The 21,007-nt window shown below is 43.5% G+C and overlaps 2 protein-coding genes across 2 annotated transcripts; one reads left to right on the top strand and one right to left on the bottom strand.

Moving 5' to 3' along the window:
• Nucleotides 1-19: 19 nt before the first annotated feature.
• slc5a2 (solute carrier family 5 member 2) lies at nt 20-6,910 on the top strand. The gene is made up of 15 exons (XM_044353650.1): nt 20-302; nt 486-557; nt 1,086-1,190; nt 1,403-1,462; nt 1,541-1,645; nt 1,737-1,842; nt 2,449-2,529; nt 3,316-3,545; nt 3,753-3,888; nt 4,122-4,229; nt 4,392-4,542; nt 5,386-5,554; nt 5,661-5,876; nt 6,053-6,188; nt 6,259-6,910. The coding sequence occupies exons 1-15, from the start codon at nt 204-206 to the stop codon at nt 6,462-6,464; spliced, it is 1,980 nt and encodes a 659-aa protein (XP_044209585.1). The 5' UTR covers nt 20-203; the 3' UTR covers nt 6,465-6,910.
• Nucleotides 6,911-7,296: 386 nt separating this feature from the next.
• Nucleotides 7,297-20,868, bottom strand: fbxo46 (F-box protein 46). The gene is made up of 3 exons (XM_044353677.1): nt 20,455-20,868; nt 11,112-11,738; nt 7,297-11,008 (listed from the first exon to the last, which is right to left on the bottom strand). The coding sequence occupies exons 2-3, from the start codon at nt 11,589-11,591 to the stop codon at nt 9,167-9,169; spliced, it is 2,322 nt and encodes a 773-aa protein (XP_044209612.1). The 5' UTR covers nt 11,592-11,738; nt 20,455-20,868; the 3' UTR covers nt 7,297-9,166.
• Between the last annotated feature and the right edge of the window lie 139 nt (nt 20,869-21,007).

The raw sequence follows: 21,007 nt of genomic DNA, 5'->3' as shown, positions 1-21,007 counted from the left end.
AAGTTCTCACTCAGACTGACCACTGCAGTCCTGCTGCCCATACATCAGTCAGCCAGAGATACAGTATTTGTTCTCTTGTAAGTATTCGGTTCTATTACTATATAAGTTTGGGTGTTTTTGCAGATGATAGTCGTTATTTTAAGGCTCTAATCTCCATTGGAAGCAAAGCTAGTGTATACAGTATACAGTTATTGAGTAGAACAATGGAGGAACTCTCATCAGACAAGGTGATCATCAACAACCCAGCAGACATCATCATCATTGTTGGATATTTCATTACGGTCATTGGTGTCGGCATTTGGGTGAGTGTACCTGTGTTAGTCTGTGTGTGTAATTGAGTGTAATAATCAGTAGGTTATGATGACTCATTAAAATATAAACAGTATATCACTATAAGACATGTATGTCATATTCTTGTATGTATAAGCAGGAACAGATAACATTGCATTTGTGATAATATCAGATTTTTCCTCACTGTGTTTCAGTCCATGTTTCGAACCAATCGTGGGACAGTTGGAGGATATTTCCTGGCAGGGCGGACCATGACCTGGTGGCCGGTGAGTTCAATGTAAAGTTACACTGACAAATATATAGGCCGATATTAGCTTATTAGTATCAGCATATGTGTATAATATAATAGGAAGTTGCTAATTTAGAGTGTTGCCGTTGCATTGTCCACCAGAGGGTGCTGACAAGTTTATTTTTCAACTGTAAAATCTCACTCAGTATGCTACATATGTTTTTAGATTTTTTAAACTCTCAAATACCAATATCTGTATCTGCTTCAGAAATCCAGTATAGGCCAGGCTCTAGTTCAGTAAAATCAGTCTGCTTGAACTTTGAGATGACAGGATTATCTTTAGGTTCAACACTTCCTGTGATGGAAGAAAGGATGTATACGTAAAGTCATCTCCTTTTGGATCTTCTTAAGTAACAAAGAAAAGAGACAATATATAGCTCAATTTCGAAACTCACACAAAGATTTTGTGGGGTTCACTATGCACTCATTTCTCGGTTTTGTGCATTTCTGTTTCCCACATATGTGATTTTTCTTCTGTGCTATTTTGTGTTCTTTTTTTATTCAGGTTGGTGCATCTTTGTTTGCCAGCAACATTGGTAGTGGTCATTTTGTCGGCTTGGCAGGCACCGGAGCAGCCAGCGGCATCGCTGTGGGAGGGTTTGAATGGAATGTAAGTCACACTATATACTTCTATCCTGTTGAACTCTGCAGTTTAGTTACACATTAATCACCACCTTGAAACACCAAATCAATACATAAATGACCTTCATAACAAGGAGATACTGAATCTAATTTATGGTGCCACAAATTAAATGTCATTGAGAGTGAACTACAGTAGGAGAAAGAATAGTCTAACATGTCATATGTTGTATGTTGTGTCAGGCTCTGTTCATTGTGCTGCTGCTCGGCTGGCTGTTTGTACCCGTCTACCTCACAGCTGGGGTAAGTAGCTCGGGCTGTATGATAATTTCAGTTCACATTCACTGATTTCCTATATTAATATACAGTGTGCTGTGTTAGGTGATCACAATGCCCCAGTACCTAAAGAAGAGGTTTGGAGGGACCAGAATCAGCCTCTACCTCTCCGTTATCTCCTTGTTCCTCTACATTTTCACCAAGATCTCAGTGAGCCATAATGTCTGAGAAAACACAATCAGAGGAATATACTGTTTGTATTTCTTTTCCTCATTGCTGATTACTCTGTCCATCTCTCCAGGTGGACATGTTTTCAGGAGCCGTGTTTATCCAGCAGGCATTAGGGTGGAACATCTATGTGGCCGTCATCGCCCTCCTGTTAATCACAGCCATGTACACTGTTACAGGTATGTGAGTGAATGTGTGTTTATGTATTGAACCTGGTCCATGAAGTTATTTTTCTTAAAGGGCAGTCCACCAATTTTACACATGGAGTACAACCCTGAAAATAATCAGTTTACTGTACTGTACGTACAGAAACTGATTATTATTATTACTGTACTGTACGTACAGAAACTGATTATTTTCAGCTTGCAAAAATAGTTGTATAATGTCTTGTGTGGCTCTGAAGGTAGCACTGAAGTTGAGAAAATAACAATGATCGTGTCATAGTGATGTCATCACAGTTACCTTGGCATGGGATTCACATTCCTGCGTCACAAACTGGAAATGTGTAGAGTTTGAAAGATGTGGACATTTAGGCACAGAGGGTTTAATGAAAATATGCTATTGGTTGCATTGTGGGAAATGTAGGATCCAGTGTTTATGTGGCTAAAAGTCTGGATATCTCGGCATCTGCTGCTTCAATTTTGATCATTCTTTTTTTTTTAGTCTGTCTCTTGCAAACCCCTCAACTTTATGGAAGTGCAATACCAAATCACTGGAGTACATTTCAAGATTTCTGTTGGTATGTGTATTTCAAGGTGTTTGTGTGCGTGTGTGTGTATCACCAGGTGGCCTAGCTGCTCTGATGTTCACTGACACAGTTCAGACCTTTGTCATCATTGCTGGAGCCTTTGTCCTAACCGGCTTTTGTAAGTCCAGACTGTATCATCATACTCATAAACCTTTTGTAGACACATGATATTAAATCTTACAATAAATACTGTATTTTTTTTTTTTTTATCTTTTACCAAAAAAACTGCACATTGTTCATGTTTTTGGCTTCTGTCAGTCTCTGCAGACCTGCGTCTATCAGGGAACAGGGAAGAGATTAACTAGGGTCACTAATCATTAATTTCACTGCAGCAGCATACAGTGTGCTGACACCGCAGAGTCAAAACTTCACTGTCCACCTTCAGCCGACAAAACAGCAACCCCCCCCCAACAACCTTATTGATTTTTTTCACAAAAGGTCAAAACACAGTATGTCAGTCTAATCCTGGTGTAGATTAAAGAAGGAAGCAGACCAGATAAAAGTGGGAGAGGAACCAGCGGAGGAGGAAGAACGGCAAATCCCTTTTGTGAATTGGTGATGCGTTAAAGAGATAGTGCTGACTCAGCAGCTGACTCATATCTCCAGTCAGGACTGTATTAGACAAGGGAACTCTGGACTGTGGAACTGGATGGGAAAAACAAATGCAGTACACTTCTTTTACATTTAACAGTGATGTATTACACCTAAATGCAGAACAGGAATATCCATACCATAATGACTCTTGTAAGAATCATCATACGAAACACCCCATACTGCCACCTAAATTAAAGGGAGTTGAATTGAGTTCCATCAAATCTATGCATGGAAAGATACAACTTGCCTTTTCTGTGATTTGCTTGAACAGACCCTTTAAATGACCCACATCTCTCCCTTTTCCTTCTAGCTTTTGCTGAAGTAGGAGGCTACAGCGCTCTGCTGGAAAGATACAGCTCTGCCTTGCCACGTAACTTCTCCTCCCAGGATCCCCAGCGCTACAACATCTCCTCTCACTGCTACACCCCCAGACAGGACGCCTTCAGTCTGCTTAGGGACCCGACCACAGGGGACCTGCCCTGGCCTGGGGTGCTGCTTGGGATCGCTATAGTTGGAGGCTGGTACTGGTGCACGGATCAAGTGAGCATCCCACATTCTTTAACACTTGTCAGCTGAAGCGCTTGGGCTTTGTTTCAGGTTAACCAGCTACTTTCAGGCTGTAGCTGACTTCACTAGAGCTACTGCAAGTCACTACACTGTAATTTACTTAACCAGTAATGCATAATGTCCTGCACCGTAGACGTGAGAAAATGTGTTTCCATGTATGTGTCCTGTGTGTTTCTCTAGGTGATAGTCCAGCGGTGCCTTGCAGCTCGTAGTCTGACCCATGTGAAGGCCGGCTGCATCTTGTGTGGCTACCTCAAACTGCTGCCGATGTTCCTCATGGTGTTCCCCGGCATGATCAGCAGGGTCCTCTACCCAGGTCTGCGGCTCACACTGGTCCCTCTCATTCCCATTGAAGGGAAGTTGACAAAAATAGAAGAAACAATAGTTCTGCTGTAGATACATTCTGCTGAGGAAGCGTTGACTCAACTTAGCTGTCATGTATAGACCCAGAGGTTGTAATTTTGTTAAAAAATATCTTGTCAAGTGTCTGACTTGACTTTTGTCTTGAAATCTGTATATTTACAGTGTGTGTGTTTCTTCCACCTGTAGATGAGGTTGGCTGCGTGGTCCCTGAAGAGTGTAAGAGGGTGTGTGGGACTGAGGTGGGATGCTCCAATATTGCTTACCCTAAACTGGTGGTTTCAATCATGCCGAATGGTAAGAACACATAACAATGACTGACTCAAGACTGCGTCAACATTTCTGCTGAGAGATTTTATCTTACACCTCTCATCACTTTCCATCGTCCCACTCACTCTAACCTTTTTTCCCCATATCCCACCTCCGTCCCACCTTCCTCGCTGCCGTCTGTCTGTGCAGGTTTGCGAGGTCTGATGCTGGCTGTGATGCTGGCTGCTCTCATGTCCTCTTTGGCCTCCATCTTTAACAGCAGCAGCACCCTCTTCACCATGGACATCTGGACTCGCATCAGACCGCAGGCCACTGAGAGTGAGCTCATTATCGTAGGCAGGTAAAGAGGCGCTGTTGCAGTAAACAAATGGTACATTAGACTTCTAAGCATTTCAAATTGTTGCAGCTCTCTAACTTTCTTTCTCTTGTACTACCCTATTACAGACTGTATGTTATCAGACTGATGTAGCTACAGTGTGAACGCAGGCTAAATCAACAGCATCTGTTGGGGCTTAAAGTGACGGCTTCTGACTGCTCCCTAATACGTGTTGAAATCTTTTTTTCATGAAGCCATGATGTTGCTCCATGCATAGACAATGGCGTTAACACAGCTTGGGTTTAGGGTTTGAGTCTCTTTGCTGCAGCAGATATTTTGTACCATTAAATATCTCAAAATGTGAGCATTTAATAACAAACTAACTTCTATTCTAGACTAGAGCTGCAATGATTAGTTAATTAATCGACTAGTCAGTTAATCTGTGACTATTTTTAATATTTGATTAATCGTTTCAGTCATTTTTCAAGAAAAAATGCCAAACATTCTGTTGTTCCAGTTTCTCAGATATGAGGATTTGCTGCTTTTCTCTGTTCAAATCATTGTAAACTGAATATTTTTGGGGGAGATGTTGTTATTTGGACAAAACAAGCTATTTTGAGACCATCTTGGACTCTGAATTTTTCAGAGTCCAAGATAAAATTCATTTTATTCACAATGTTTTGACATTTAGTAGACTAAATGATTGTTTATTTGAGAGACTAATGGACAGATTTGTTAGTTGCAGCTCTGTTCTAAACATCCCATGGGCCAACGAAAACTTTATAGATGAAGTGTTTGCCACTTTGGACTCATCCCATATATTTCCTTTTCTTCTTCAAATCCTTCTTCTCTTCCTCTCCTTCTCAGAGTTTGGGTGCTGTGCATTGTAGCCATCAGTATCTGCTGGATCCCAGTTGTCCAGGCAGCCCAGAGTGGTCAGCTGTTTGATTACATCCAGTCAATCTCAAGCTACCTGGCTCCCCCCATCGCCTCGGTCTTCCTACTGGCTGTGTTTGTCAAGCGGGTGAATGAGACGGTGAGATAGCATATGCATAGATGGTAACATATTATTATTATCTTGTCACATTCATGCATTGGATATATGTATGAAACACCAGGTGAAATCCTATCCATACCTTCAGGGTGCATTCTGGGGCCTGATAGGCGGCCTGGTGATGGGTCTGTGTCGGATGTTGCCAGAGTTCTGGTACGGTACTGGAAGCTGTATTTTCCCCTCTCACTGTCCTTTCTTGGTGTGCGGGGTCCACTATCTACACTTTGCAATCATACTCTTCTTCTGTACGTCAGTGCTGGTGCTGCTGGTCAGCTACTGCACCAAGCCCATAGAGGACCAACATGTAAGTTATTTTTTACACAAAGACACAACACCCAATATATAAAGGTCTCTTATTCCTCAAGACTCCATGACATGAAAAAAGTGGAGAATCTGCTGCATTGGCATTTACTAGGAAATTTCAGATGAAATCAGTTTCTGGTCTAATGAAGTTCTGAGCTCTGTCTCTTTCCTTTGCAGCTCCATCGTCTGGTGTTTAGCCTGCGTCATTCCAAAGAGGAGAGGCAGGATTTGGACTGGGAGCAAGAGGAGAGAGGGAGGAGAGCCCGGAGAGAGGCTGCTGAGAGGATGAGGGAGAACAACAGTAATGATGCCGGTAAGAAAGCCAGACAAATGGAACAAACATACATTAACAGAAAGTACTGACACATTTCTCTCCCTCTCAGTGGCTGAGGAAGAAAAGTCTGGTATCTGCCATCTGGTTGGCCGGCTCTGTGGCGGGGGCAGCTCCCAGGTCCTCGAGGAAGAAGCACCTAAGGAGTCAGAGCAGCTACCTGACATCAGCGAGAAGCCTGTGTGGAAGTACACTGTGGATGCCAATGCTCTCATCATGATGGCTGTAGCAGTTTTTATGTGGGGTTACTATGCTTAACAGTCTCACTTGAAAGTGGATTTGTTTAAACTTGAGTTGTAAAATGTGATTAGATTTAATCACTTTGTGTGATGGAAAAATACACCAGTGCTGTCATCTGTTGGCAATGACTCATCACTACACTGCAAGTAATGTAGTTGTTTTCAGTCACAAAAGGTTCAAAATGAGCAATATTTCATACTACCAAGTCTCACTTTTTCTGCAGAGCACATTAGGTTGTGTTCAGTTGCAGCCATTTGTGCAGTTTTGAAGCGCATGTGTAATGCAGAGTGTGAGAATGTGGTTTTATCAGGTTACAATGCCATTACTGTATACGGTTACACATTGATTAAATCACAAGTCAATCTTTCCCTGCTTCCAGCACTGACATAGGTGTGAGAAGAAATTTGAATCTGAGATATCCATCCTGATAAATGTAAACTCAATAAAGCCTCACGTAGCCCGAAGATTTGTTTTTCTCAAAGTTTTTGGACTTCTTTTAAAACTTTGGCTCTAGAACTCAATGAAAAATTGAAAAGGACTTTACATAACTCACCTTCACTCACAATTCATCACTTTATCTAAAGAAAAGTAAAGAACAATGTATGTCAATGTACATTACATGTACATTAATAATAATAAAAGTATGTCAAAAACTAATACTCAATTCACAAGTGTTGCCTGTCCCATATTGTATGTTGGGCAGACTTAAGCTCTGATAAGATGTGACAAGTTTTAATCACTGACATTGTGTAGAACAATAATTTAATCATTTTTAAATGAACAGATTTGAAGCCATTATTAGTTCCAGGCCTGTATTTACTGATCACACACCACACAAACCAGGTAGGGATTCAGATTTCCAGTTTTAATCATCACTTCTTTTTATTTAAGCAGATATTTCCCATTAGCATTGTACATGTCTGGAACCTACAGAGTTCTCCCGTGGCTACCCAACCATCTTCCCACCTCCATGCAGAGTTTCAGCATCATTCATAACATCAGTTCTTTAACGTCCAGTCTGTCAGCTTGCAGGGGTGGGGGAGTGTAAAAGCAAGGGAGGGGGGGAGAGGAGAGAGAAAAGAGGTTTTTCCAAGACTGAAGAGTCAGAGCCGTCACCAGGCACTGTTCATCTTACACTCCCACACAGAGTTATGGGTGGATCCAGTAAAGCTGGATGAAGTCTGTCAAGCATTTTAAAATCTAGCCACTTACAGGGTCCTGTGCAACTCCCAATACTCTTGACCATTTGTGAGGTATCTGACGCCTCAATCTCCTGCAGGGGGTGGGGGTGGGGGGGGTAAGAGGTAGGGGGCTTTTAAGGCTGGAAGCTGGTGTAGAGAGTTTCTGCAGTCTGTGGTAGTTGGTTTCACCCGCTTCAAAGCATGAATAACGGCTTTGGCAAACACTGCCCTCTGCCGAATCGGAGGACGGAGGGGAGAGGAGGAAAGAAGAGAGTTGGGGCTTTAAACAAAGATGAAGTTTTTAAAAAATGCATCTTTGCAAGTTGAGTAGGGGGACAGACTGATACAGGGAGAGCACAGTCCTCAAGAATAAAAGCAAATACAACAGCAAACATTCTCTGACACACACTCCAATAAAACAGCCAAACCAAAAACAAAAAACAAACAAAATGGCAAACAAGCAAGTCAATCAAACCATACAAAGTGACATCAGGCCTTTTCCAAAGTGACATCAAGTTTCTCTTTTTAATCCCAATCAATCCCACTGGTCTTAATTAATAGTCCATCTCCCATAATTCTCTGTAAACCAGAAAGTACTCAGTGGCTCCTCTTTATGGCTGGTCAGCAAGGTTAGGGTCCACTCTGAAACAATGACAAGAACAGGTCTCAGTGGCCAGTAAGACTGGCTAGTATGGTGAGACTGTGCCTGTCATTAACCAATAGTATGGCTATTTCAGAATTAACATCAGTGACACAGGCAATGATTTCAGCAGCATTATCAGGGAACTGATCAACATGGTACAACGTTACAGCACATTCAGAGAAATAGAAACGCATGGTGCAGGACAGGTACATATGGCAGTCTTCTACAACGGAAAATCAAGTTTGCTTTATACAATCACATTTCTTTAGCAACGCTGAACATTCCACCACTGAAAAATTTTACATCTGTTGGACTCAGTACAGCTCATTCCATGAAGCACCATTGTACAGCTAACATGGAAGTTTGTGATATAACACAGAACATAGAACAAGTATTGGGAACAATAAGCAGGCTCTAGGGCATTACATTTCTATGCGTCACTTTATGAATGCTAATCTCAATCAAATACACTGCAAAGTTTTCACATGAATTACCTAACAACCATGTACGGAGTTAGACAGAAACCCGAATGAGTAAGAGGCAGAAAGAGGGCTGACTGACAGCAGCAGGAGGGGACCCCAACCCTGGTATGCAAACTTTTAAAAGGTGCCACTCTGGAGCACAGTGGGGGGAAAGAGGGATTCTGGAGGGCTTGAAAAAAAAAGGCAAGGAGAGTGACACACCTCTCTTCCTTCTTTACCTCTCAACCTCCCTCCACCGAGGGCAACTATGAGAAAGGAGTGCTGGAACAAAGAAAAAAAACACAGTCCTGGAGTGCTGATTCCTCCTCATACTCCATACTCTTTGTTATGTTCATCCTCTGAGTAGAGATGAGAGGGAGTAAGAAGTACGCAGGAGGAGATGAGAGTTGGTACGTGAGGTGTACCCTTTCCTCTCTACCTGGCCTCCTCCCTCCTGTCCTCCCTCTTGGTGCGGATGGGCTGAGAGCCATCAGCAGGCTGTTGGACCCAGTTATTATCATGGAGCCCAACACGGCAGCCTGGTGTGTCCTTGTCTGTACGCCGGCAACACATCCAGTAGGAACGTCCATAAGGCAAGTCATGGTGGTAAGGTTTGGGGTGCCAACGGCACAGGGAAACATCCCCACGCTCATATTGCCGCTTACACTGCTTGCAGGGGTCATCCCTGTAGAGAGGGTCTTGATTCCAGCGAGAATCCACTGCCCGCACCCCGTATGTCTCAATCAGCACCTTGAAGTAGTGGCAGGTGCACTTGAGGGCTGCCAGGGAGCGTGTGGGCAGGTAACTGAAGATATTGACCATGATGTGGTCCGGGAGCAGCAGCATGTACTGGCGCGGTTCAAGGAGGCGCTGAATCTGAAAGCGGATCTCCAGGAAGTCATGGGACACGTGGCGATAGAGGCGACACAATGAAGGGTCTGAACAGTCCTCCCCAACGCTGGCCAGGGGAGAGTCTGGTCGAGTTGTCCGCTCCCCTGAGCCCACTGCCACTCCTGCCCCAGGGCCGTTGTTGTTGGCACAGTCCAAAGAGCACATTCCTGACCCACTGCCAGTGCCTGTTCCTTTTACATCCTCCTCTGCACCCCGAGGGGGCTGAAGGAAGAAGAGCTGTCCAGGAGGAGGATCATCTGATGAAGGGTCAGTGGAGCTGCCTACACCTCCACCGCCTCCTCCCCCACTAGGCATAGCAAAACACACCGTCTCTTCTTGCACATTCTCTGTACTGTCCTTGCCATAAAACACACATTGGTCCACAGCACCTGTCACCACCACCTCCACATGAAAGCCGGTGACTCGCTCCCTCCCTACACCCACCGCTTTCTTCTCCCCAGAGGAGAGCTCCTGGGTTGGGTCCGGGCTGCCACAAGCCTGCCTGTCCGGGTGATGGAGGTCCCCTTCCGGTTTGGGGGCAGCAGTTGTGGCAGCGAGCAGCAAACTACTGGGATCCCTTGAGGAGGGACTGACAAGCTGGTAGAGGTCACAGGTGATTTTTTCTTTGGACCTGGCTGCTGCCTGGTTACCACCACCACCGCAGCTCATAAACATACAGCGGGACCTGCCAGCTGGCTCCAACTGAGACCGTGGGTCCAGATTTGACACTCGGAAAGCTATCCTCACCTCACCGTGACTGTGGCTGGGGGGTGGAGGAGGTGTTACAATGCCAGACTCCCCTCCTTTCCTGCGCTCCCTTTCTGCGTCTCGATTAGAAAAGTCTATTCCAGAACTAGCGCCCAGATGAAGCCGATTCTCCAGGTTCTGGGACTCAAAGTGTGCAATGGCCTGGGCTACCCTGCATGACTCCTGCTGCTCCTCCAGCTCCTGGTCTGTCTGGATGGGAGATGATGATTCTTTGGCCTCTTTAGAGGGTTGGCCATTTGAACTGTCAGAAACAAACACGATAGGAGTGGGGTCTGATACTGTGCCTCGGAGTAAAGTGTGCTGGTGGGGGGTAAGGCCCTGGCCATGAGTGGTAGTTGGAGGCTGGTGGTGTTGGTTCCCATGAACAGCCACAATCCCCTGGAGGGCCATGGCTGTCCTCTGCTCAACCAAGGCAACCATCTCTGCCACGGACAGCAGGTCTGTCTCATTCACCCCTCCTAGTGGTGGCTCATCAGGGCTAGGAGGTGCATTGGGTGCCAGGGAGGACTCATGGCCGAGGTGTGGCTCTGAGGATTGGGAGCGAGTTGGAGGATCGTAGGATGAGCATCGCCTTCGTCTTTTGGCTTTACTGCAGTCAGTTGCCCAGTTTCCTTTAACCTGCAGAAAAAAAAAAATCATATTTATTGAAAAACAACTAACTGGAACTGATATGTCCGACAAAAAGCAAATCCCTGCGGCACATTTTGTTGTAGCCCCTTACCTTCATGGCACTGGGTCTGGGCTGGCCTGCTCCACTGAACTGGTGTGCCACAAAGAAGGCAATCTTCTCCTTGGTGTTTCCTGGCTTAATGACATACCAGGTGTCTAACAGCACGCGGCCGTCTTCCATCTGGGACCCAGAAGAGGGTGGTGATGGAGGGGCTGAAGAGGGTGGAGGGGCCTGGCTCTGTGTCAGGGAACTGGAGACAAGCTCAGGTTCAGGTGGAGTGTTCTCCGAGCCCACATCCTCCTCCTCTCCATTCTGTTCCTGCACCCCCACTATCATCCCTCCATCTTCAGTCCCATCCACCGTCCTTCTGGCACCTGGAGAGGGTTCAGCCTTGCAGAGGGATGGGGACCCTGCCCCACCGCCACCTCCGCCACTGCCCCCTGAGCCTGGGCTCCTAGCTTTGTTCTGGGAGTAGGTGCCAAAGGGGCGTGGGCACCACAGACGGATGTGGGAGAAGGTGTCTCGGTCCATCAGGATGCGGACCACCGGGGCATATCGGCACCTATGCTGGCCAGCAAGCACCCAGAGCCAGAGCTCTCATTGTCGGCACCCTGTCCCAGTGCCAACTTGATGGGCACTGTCTGCCACCAAGGTCACCAGCAACACTGGGCATACAACCTGCATCAAGAGGAAAGTGGGAGATAAGAAGAAAGTGCAGAGGGAGAGAATTAGAGAAGAGAGAGCAACAGCACAGTCATTCAAGTGCTCAGTCACTAACAACAGAGTTCATATCTCAGGAGCAACAATGCTCGTCAGTGCTGGAATCAACTCAGTTAATCAATGACCAATTGAGGTTGTACTGAATATTTGCCTCGAGGTACAATTCAAACTGGGTGTTAGCATTTTACAGCAGCAGCGCAGTCACTGGTATAGAGATAACACAACTATCCTCACAAAACTATCTGAAATAATCACAACTGGCCTGCCTCCAACTTTGGCCAAACTCCATTTGCAATTACATTTGCTACTGTGTAGTAAGATCATCTCCCTCGCCTCAAAGCCTCTAAATCAAATTAAAGGGATTCCATTTCAGGTTTGGTGTCTGTGGCGTGCAGATGAAAGGGATGAAAAGATGGAACACAAAAGCTCCAAATGGACTCTGCTCTGTCTCCCTCCCTCCGCTCCTCTCCTGCATCTCAGTGCTTCAAAGAGGACTTGCTTAATAGGAGGCAACACAGGGAGGAGCATGCAGGCATATGCTGGACCTATTTTTAGCACACAGCATGAGGGGGTGGGGTAGTAGTGAAACTGCTGTAGCTGTCCTCACCCCTTTCTCCATGCCAAAGAGCCTATGCTACAGGCTAGGGGGGGGAAGCCTTTAGTCCACCCAGCGTACTTTGCTTCTGCGGCTATGCCAGCTGTAGGGGCTGCCAGGAACGTGCTGGCACGCTTAAGGAGAGAAACAAGTGGCGACGGAGCAACACGTTTGGCTCACTGCTGATGCTCAAGGCCTCCTCTGCAGCAGAGAACAGCTTGAACTCAGAGTTACGGCTCATCTGTCAGTCCTGAGCTGCTCCCTTCGAGGTTACACTTCATATATTACATGTTTAAACTGTATTATAGGGTTAAGCTAGCTAGAAGTTTGTTTGTTTTTTTAAATCATATTAACTTGTGATTTGAAACTGTGCAATTTCCAACTTTAAGATCCCTCCAACCATGTTTTAAAACATAAAAATAATACTAATACTTGATTAATAATTTTTGTCCAATATGGTTTTTCCACAAAAAAGTTCAATTACCTTGTTAAAAACTCAAATGTTTAACTGCTAGACATATGTACATTGGAGGCTTCATGTTTCTACATTGCACTTGTTAAAGTTGCATATTGGACCACGACTGGCTTCCAAACTAGTCGTCATGTCACAAATCCTGGTGCTCTCTCCTGCTTTGACACTCCCCCAGCGCTGCAAGCTGACAGAGTGGACGTTAGGGAACAAATGCTGATACAGCCGCATCTTAAACTGAGATTTCAGGTGAGCAAAGAGAAACTTTCCTCCGTCAACCGATGAATGTGAAAACAGTCTTCTAGTGTCAAACTCATTCAGTGAAGCTCAAACCAATCAATCCAAATGAAGTAACAAAAATAAATAATTTTAGTAGAGGGGGACTTTAAGATAACCTGCAACAGGCTAAGACCAGGTCCCGACAAAAGCCAAAACCACATCACTGACTATACCGTGGTATATATGGGATGAATGATGATATACTTATCTTCACTCACCAGCTAATATACAAAGTCCTGATTGTACCAGTTGTAACTACATAGATGCAAACACCAGGACCAACCAGCCACTCCAGCCTTTGAGTAGTTCGATAAAAATTATGTTCAACTCTCTGGCATGCTATCGATCGTTAACTAGAGGTGCAACATTTCACAATTGATTGGCTGGTCAGAAAATTAATCATCAAGCATTTTGATAAATGATTAATCATTTATGTAATTTTTAAGCAAAAACCCCAATCGTTCTCTGGTTCCAACTTCTCAAATGTGAGGATTTTCTGCTTTTCTCTGTTTTATATCATTGTAAACTCAACTTATTGGTAAACTTATTGGTTGGACAAAACACGACATAAGACATCACCTTTGACTCTGGGAAACTATAATGAACATTGCTCAGTATTTTCTGACGTTTTATAGACCTAATGATTAATCGATTAACCAGCAGATAAAACAGTAAGGAAAATAATAGTTAGCTGCAGTGCCATTATCAACACGAGCATCAGACCAGATGAACCACAACATCCAGAGGAAACATATCAAATGATAAAAGTGAGGACTCTGACAAATTTCAATCAATACCGATAAAATAGTTTAAACTATGTGTACTGAGCCCTTGGCAAATTGTGCCTCACACCAGTGTATACTAACAACAACCTCACAATGTGTGAAACATATTGTTGACAAGCCCTTTTTATATTTACTATAAATGACAACAACTCACTCCCATCTCCGTGTCTGTGCAGTGTCCTTTCACCTCTACAGGTCTAGACATGCAGTTAGCTCCTGTGTGAGTATCTTTGATTAGCTTGTTGTCTGATCTGAACAGTAGTAAATTTACACATCGCATGGTAGATTTTAGAGTGCAGCAGCAACTTGACAGGTCAACAACCTGTCATGGACTTTTCATAAACTTTTCAAATAAATGCATTTGAAATGTTTATTTAGAAACCAATTATTTTATGACATCTGTAGTTTACATTATTATTGCTTATTTTTTTAAACTGCACCAGTTTGAATGGCTTCGGTAATTTGTGCGGTAAGGGGAAAAAAAAAATCAATACCGCAGCAGCCCTAGTGGTGCTTTGTATATTTGGACTAATGGAAACGCTCAGAGAGGTGCAAAAAGCAAACACCGCCCACACAGCGTGGTGGACCAATTCAAATGCTTCCTCTATAATCACACAGCAACAACTCGGCTAAGAGCAAGCAGATTATACTGTTATGAGGGGGGGAAAAAAAGCTAGTGAACCTATTTTACTACCCTTTCTCTCCATGACCCCTCATGACTCTGTCTCTTTAAACACTTTTATTCTCAACCTCCTTTCCATCAACCCCTCTTTTCCCTCCCTCTCACTGCATCATGCAATCTACCGCTCAAACAGATTGGATGGAATCATAAGAGGGGCCAGAAGAGAGACAATGTGTCACTGCAGCGCTCAAGTACAAGACACACACACACACACACGCACACACACACACACGAGTATCAGCCACCTTATCATGCTATCAAACACAATCATTAGCTCTCAGTTTCTTGTGAACTACAGATTGTTGAGAAAAGAGAGTCTACATATAATAATTCTTCAGCAATGTTCACACTCACTGTTTACATGTAAACATGACGTGTCCACATTAGCGTTTTTGATTGTCCTCCATCTACACTGAAACAAAACAAAAGATGAAAAACATCTAAATCTCTTCTTCTTCCTCTTCCTTTTGGGTTGGCAAACAAAATTATGCTGTGCAGCCAACATTTGGCACAGAGTGGGACAGACACAGCCTGGTTACTTCTGTTGGTCGCGGCAGGTTAAAACTCCATTTGATCACTTATACTGTGTTTCAATGTAGTTTAACACACAATTTAATATTTGTCGTTTCCTATGTTTTTGTTTCTGTTGTCAGATGACTGAACCAAGTATAAGATTGTTTATAAATGCCTCTAGTTAACCAAGTGAAACAGTAATTTCTGGGTTGTAGCGACTACGGCCAACAATCAAATCACTATTTAATGCTTGAGATGTCATCTTCCAACATAAACATATATAAAGATCAATGACAGTATTGTGTGATCAGCTTAACTGCCATTCAAAATGAGCGATCACAGAATGTCTTAAAATTACTGCTACACAGCACCCAAGCTTGTGTGTCCATGTATCATCGTTTTGGAGGAGCTTTGTTCTTTCTGTCCACATCACACTCTGGAGAGCGTCTCCCACAAGATTAACTTTTTTGGTGTGAAAGAGGCTGAGTGGTTGGTGGGTCAGCTCAACACTATTGAAAAGTGTCACTCAACCGAATTTCTCACAACGAGAGTCTCACAACGTTTTCAATTTATGCTTTGGTGAAGTGTTCGGTTGTCTCCATGGTAACCAGATGCTATCCTCCAGCCAGCTTGTTCAGTTACATTATATCATCTCAACCGGGACAAATTAAACCAGGATGTTACAAATTATGCAAAGTTAGTGAAAACTACAATCTCCATGGCGACATTAGTAACACTACCCAATCACATTGCACAACGAAATATGACTGTGTCCACGACATAACAAAATTCTCCAGGTGTGTAACATGAAAGAAAAGTGTCAAACGACACTTTTTTCTGTCGAAAATACACCATTTCTGTTGAGCAACACTTATTAAAAGTGTTGAGCGACCTGACATAAATCAGCCTTGACTGTGGCTTTAAAGGCCAATTAAATAAAATACTTAACCTCAGGTCAGACAGCTGCGGTAAATGTTGGAGAGACTTATTTTGAGTTGAACTTGTTATTAAAATTAGGCCTATAAAAACTGAACCACTTAACAGATACTGGTTGTCTTTCTCATAGACTTATCACACATTGTCCTATCCAATATCTCACATTTAGACATAGTTGGAGAGTCATCACTCATTCAGTTTTCCGTATACCACATTACTCCCTAACAGTCGGTTTAAGCTAGTACTGAGCTACTAGGGCTGGGCGATAAAATGATAACAATAATTATCTCAATATAATTTTCCTAGATAGAAATATAAAAAATATTCAATAAATGCTAGATATAACTCAACTGAGAGGCTGAGTCGGCTCGCACCAGCTACTGGGGGCTGGCTAACTGCTGATAACTGCTGCGGAGTTGCACTTCTAATTCACGGCAAATAAACTACATTTATTACATGTACCATTATCACTAAAGCAGGCAGAGGAATAGCTAAACATAGGACACACCGAGCAAGAGAGAGCAGGAGAGTGAGAGGGAGAGAGGGAAGCCATCACTATCTGCTAAGCTAAAGTAACTAGCAGATCTGAATAATGTGTTAACAACTGTGGGATTAATGAGAAAGTCACTAAAAGAAGGAGAGAGCTATGAGTGCTTAAGAAGAACAAGTGTTCGTTTAAATGTACAGCATGTAATGAATGCAGTAATGAAGAATACAGCTAAATTAACAGGGTTGAGAGCAGCAGAAATGCTATCAGTTACACAGAAACACTGACAACGGGAAATGAGACAATACGCTTACTGCAGCACATCAGGTCACAACTTCATCTGGGCAGAGGTGATTTCTGTAGGCGATGTATTGTGGGTGTTTTCATTTGTATGAATTTAGTTGGAATTTAAACGCTTACGTGTTACTGGACATGTATCTAACTTCTGAGCCATCTTACATATGTGCTGTATCACACTGCAGTACTTCATTTTTCTATTAAGATATTTATTCTGTTGAGGAAAAGTGATTTTACTTAATTTTACTCTTGCATATTTTGGATGTTGAAAAAAGATTTTATCATAATAATTGTTTTGAATGTTCTATGTAAGATTTGTGAAATGTTCTGCTGTTTGGTGTTTGTCATATTCTAACCATGAAGAATAGCCGTCTATTTTCTTCAACTTTCACTCAGGAGCAAAGATGAGCCTTTACACTGGAAAGAAATAATGATTTGACATTTGTCATGATAATTATCGATATCAGCTGATATGAACATTTTTATCATGGTAACATTTTTAGCCATATCGCCCAGCCATATGAGCTACTTTAACTTTTTTTCCCTCTTCATTTGTAGCAGTTCAGGAAAATGAAGGCTTGCGTTTGGTTTTAAGCTTTCTACATCAACCTAATCCTTCAAATCCTGTCCAAGCACAGAAGCAGCCAGGAACATCACAGCAACACTTCAGTGCTGGAGACTGCATCGTTAGGTACCCAAGCTGTCTGACAAATTACTTGTCAAACTGTAATGATGACTTTCTGTATGCCTTACTTAACTGCTTGCACAAATACACAACTATGCGGTTCCACATGTAGACTGCAGGAAGGAGATCAACCTGCTAGTGTCAACCTGGATGACACAACTGTACCACAGTATGCAGGGATGTAGCTCCGTTTGGGACTCTCTCATCTACATGGAGACAATCCTAGATGTTTCCCATTAAAAAGCTTAGTGAAGTGGCTTTGAGCTGCTCTTTATCAGGAGGCGGGTAAGTTAACAAGACATAGATTTTACACTTGAGGAAAAAAAAAAAACAGTCAGTCATCATCCTTCACATATTCTCTCTTGTAAAACTGAAAAAATCTGTTTATAAACACTTCTGATGAAATATAAAATCTCTCCTTCTCAGAGCAGCTTTTCGAGAGCAGCATGTTCTTCAGTACATTCTGGTGCACCAAGCTGCCTCGGAGGGCAGAAAACATCCACTGGTACTTGATGGTCTATGAGAATCACAGTCATAGTGGGTCTTTTTCCCCCCGGTCACAAGGGGCAACAATGAGCCCATTCCAAAACTTGCTTGATTGATTGATTGACTGATGCAGAATCAGAAGTGTTTTCAAACTATATTTACAAGAGAGGAGACTTCAAGGATGGAGCTTAAATGGTTAGTTTGGCAAATGTACGTCTGGTTAACTTCTCCACCTTTGATAAAAAGCAGTTCTTCTATGGGAACCATCCAGGGTGGTCTCCATGCAGTGGGTGAGACAGTCCCTAACAGAGCTAGCAGGGATGGTGTGACTGAAGCATTTACAACAGAAGGTATACTGAATAGGCCAAATCGTACAATAGATTAGTCTGTCTGAAATGAAAGGACAGCAATGTGAACTGGACCAGACCACACACAGCAGTTCTGCTATCTGGACCATTCTGATTAAGTTTTTTCCAACATTGCGAAACATGTTGTTTTAAATACACAAATGCCTGTGAATTACTGCTGCAGTCAAAGTGTGGAAATCCACACAGTCTTGACTACACAGCTACACACAAACACTAAATGTTGACAAGGTACTGATCTGTTTACAAATTACTATCTTGGTGTTTGCGTGGTGTGAGATTGGCTGGTTTGTCTCATTGCATTAAACTGAATTTCTGCTCCCCTGTACGAATTGAGGGCAGTTTGACATGCACTCTGACCAGGATAATAGTTTTATTATGGCAGGTGTCTGCAGTTTAGAACACATAGTGTACCACATCCCATATTAAATGCTAGTTTGAAATTTAACAAGTCAGATTAGCAAATGGTGCACAAATTTTTAAGCTTGTGACTTAAAGCTTTGTGTTTTCCTTTATGACTATCAGCTCGTGAGTCTAAAGCTGCCTTCAGATGATAAGAAATTTGCTCTTCACTCACTGCAAGGTAAGGTGCAGAGCATAGTGCAGACACTCGGTGCAGATGCTCTCTACCTCCCCTGCTTGCATGCGCCGCTTCTGGCTACATCACTACGTCATTGGTTGCGCTTTGAAAGGTCAGTGGCAACCAAGGTCAAAGTTGAAATAATTTGAACTTTGCGCGCAGCACTTGGTGGCAATGTTGAGTGGTGCACCATGCCAAGGGTAGCGCTTCCGCCTAGTTGGGCGCCACCGCTCTCCCCACAAGAAAACAATGGCACAGCCAGTGCAGAGCGGTTTTACCGCTGATCATGTGTGGGGACCTTAAGGCTGTCCTTACAAAAAAGTCAGCCTGATAAACGCAGAACAGTGTCACTCCAGCTCAGCCTCCTCATCCTATACTCCTGCTCTCCCGCACTCTTTTTCACAGCATTTCAGCCTGCCAGCCAAAAGCTGACGAATGATAATACTGAAGCTTGCCAAAAAGTCTTAGCTCAATCTCACCCTCTCCATGTGTGCCTGTGAAGACAATGCAACAGAAGCCCAGCCAGCAGGCCAGCTTTGCTGCAAACTGTCAACAGAACAATAGGGCTGAGTGCATCACTCCAGCAGTCTGCCCAGGAACATTACACCCACAGCAGCCCTTCTGTTGGGACACCTAGGGAGAGTGGCTGACTGGCCTGAAGGACAAGGTAGACTTTGATGCAAGCTTTGACACCACAGTCACAAAGGCCACTGTTTCAAAATGTTGTGTTGTCCTACTCAAACATCTGAGAGGAGGAGGGTGAATCATGTGCTGTCTCACAATATCATATCAGACAGTACTCCTTGTGAGTTTTGTTAAATTTTAGATCAATGACAACGTGAGATTGTAATATGCTACAGTAGCAAAAACAGATTCACTCTAGACTTGTTCATCTTAGCTCATGTATTTGTACATATCTCCTTATAGCAAATTGAGTTATGCCATGCGACATGTCAGTTTATTCGTAGCATATGTAATATCAAAACAACCAATACAGTACTGTAATAAGCTTCACTTTATACAGGGTCCTTACTGCAATTCAAAAGTGTTGGAGGAAAACGGAGGCCTGCAGGTCACATAACCATTAGTTTTCCTGGTCCTGTTTTGGAAACCATTTAACCCTACAAAACTAGCTGCAATTGAGTTATGCCAACTTCTCCACTGACAACCAGCAAGTGTGGTATTACCAAAACGCACATCAATAACAGCTACAATATTTATCCGATTGTTAATTTTATGTGTAGCAAATCACCTTTGAACCAGTAACGTTAGCTGGTTTTACCCAACTAGCAAACAGTTGCTTACACACCGTCGTAATCAAAGCTCAGTACCTAGAAAGACCTAGCATGTTTTTCAGTCTATTTGGTTGATATTTAACATTAACTACGCTTAAAGGAACTTTAATAGTCTATTTAACTAATAGGTAGTTAACACAGGATAAATAGACCCGTCATTAGCTAAAGCTAAGAAGGTAAAAAAAAACACCTCAATGTTATATTTTGCTAGCCTACTTACCTCAGCAGTGTTAATCTCCACAGACAACCTTCCTGACTTGCAAAACTGTCGATGACAAGTGTTTTCCTCTTTGTATTTCGCTTGTTTGTCTGGTGAAATGCAGGTGACACGAGTTAACTATCCGTGTCCACGTAGCTAAGCTAAGCTCGCTCGCTGGCTACCGTCGACATTAGCCAGCAGCTCCTTGTATCATCAGCCTTGTTTAGTGGCGGCTGCTTTCGAGGCTTGTGTGTGTCTGTCAGTTGTCTGAACACAGTCTAGCTGACCGTACGCCTTGTTAGGACTCTCCGCGGCCCATGTAACACAAGCTTTTACGGTATGTTCTCGGGGATACCAAAATAATCAGTGTCAAAACGGCAGTAGGAGGAAGGCCATCTTGTTGACAAGCAGCTGCATAAAGGCCCGCAGCCAATAGCGATGCAGAGTCGGTGGTGTGCCCATATATGGCGTCTGCACGGCTCCCTCCCTCTGCTGCCCCCCTGTTCCCCCTCACTCACTACGCTGGACCACTGCACAGTCACAACATCATAAGGTCACTGTGTCAAAGACAGGT

Source organism: Thunnus albacares, chromosome 6, assembly GCF_914725855.1.
Source record: "Thunnus albacares chromosome 6, fThuAlb1.1, whole genome shotgun sequence".
In the NCBI taxonomy this organism is placed as follows: Eukaryota; Metazoa; Chordata; class Actinopteri; order Scombriformes; family Scombridae; genus Thunnus; species Thunnus albacares.
The sequence above is the reverse complement of the archived record's forward strand: the minus strand, read 5'-3'. Positions and strand labels throughout refer to the sequence as shown.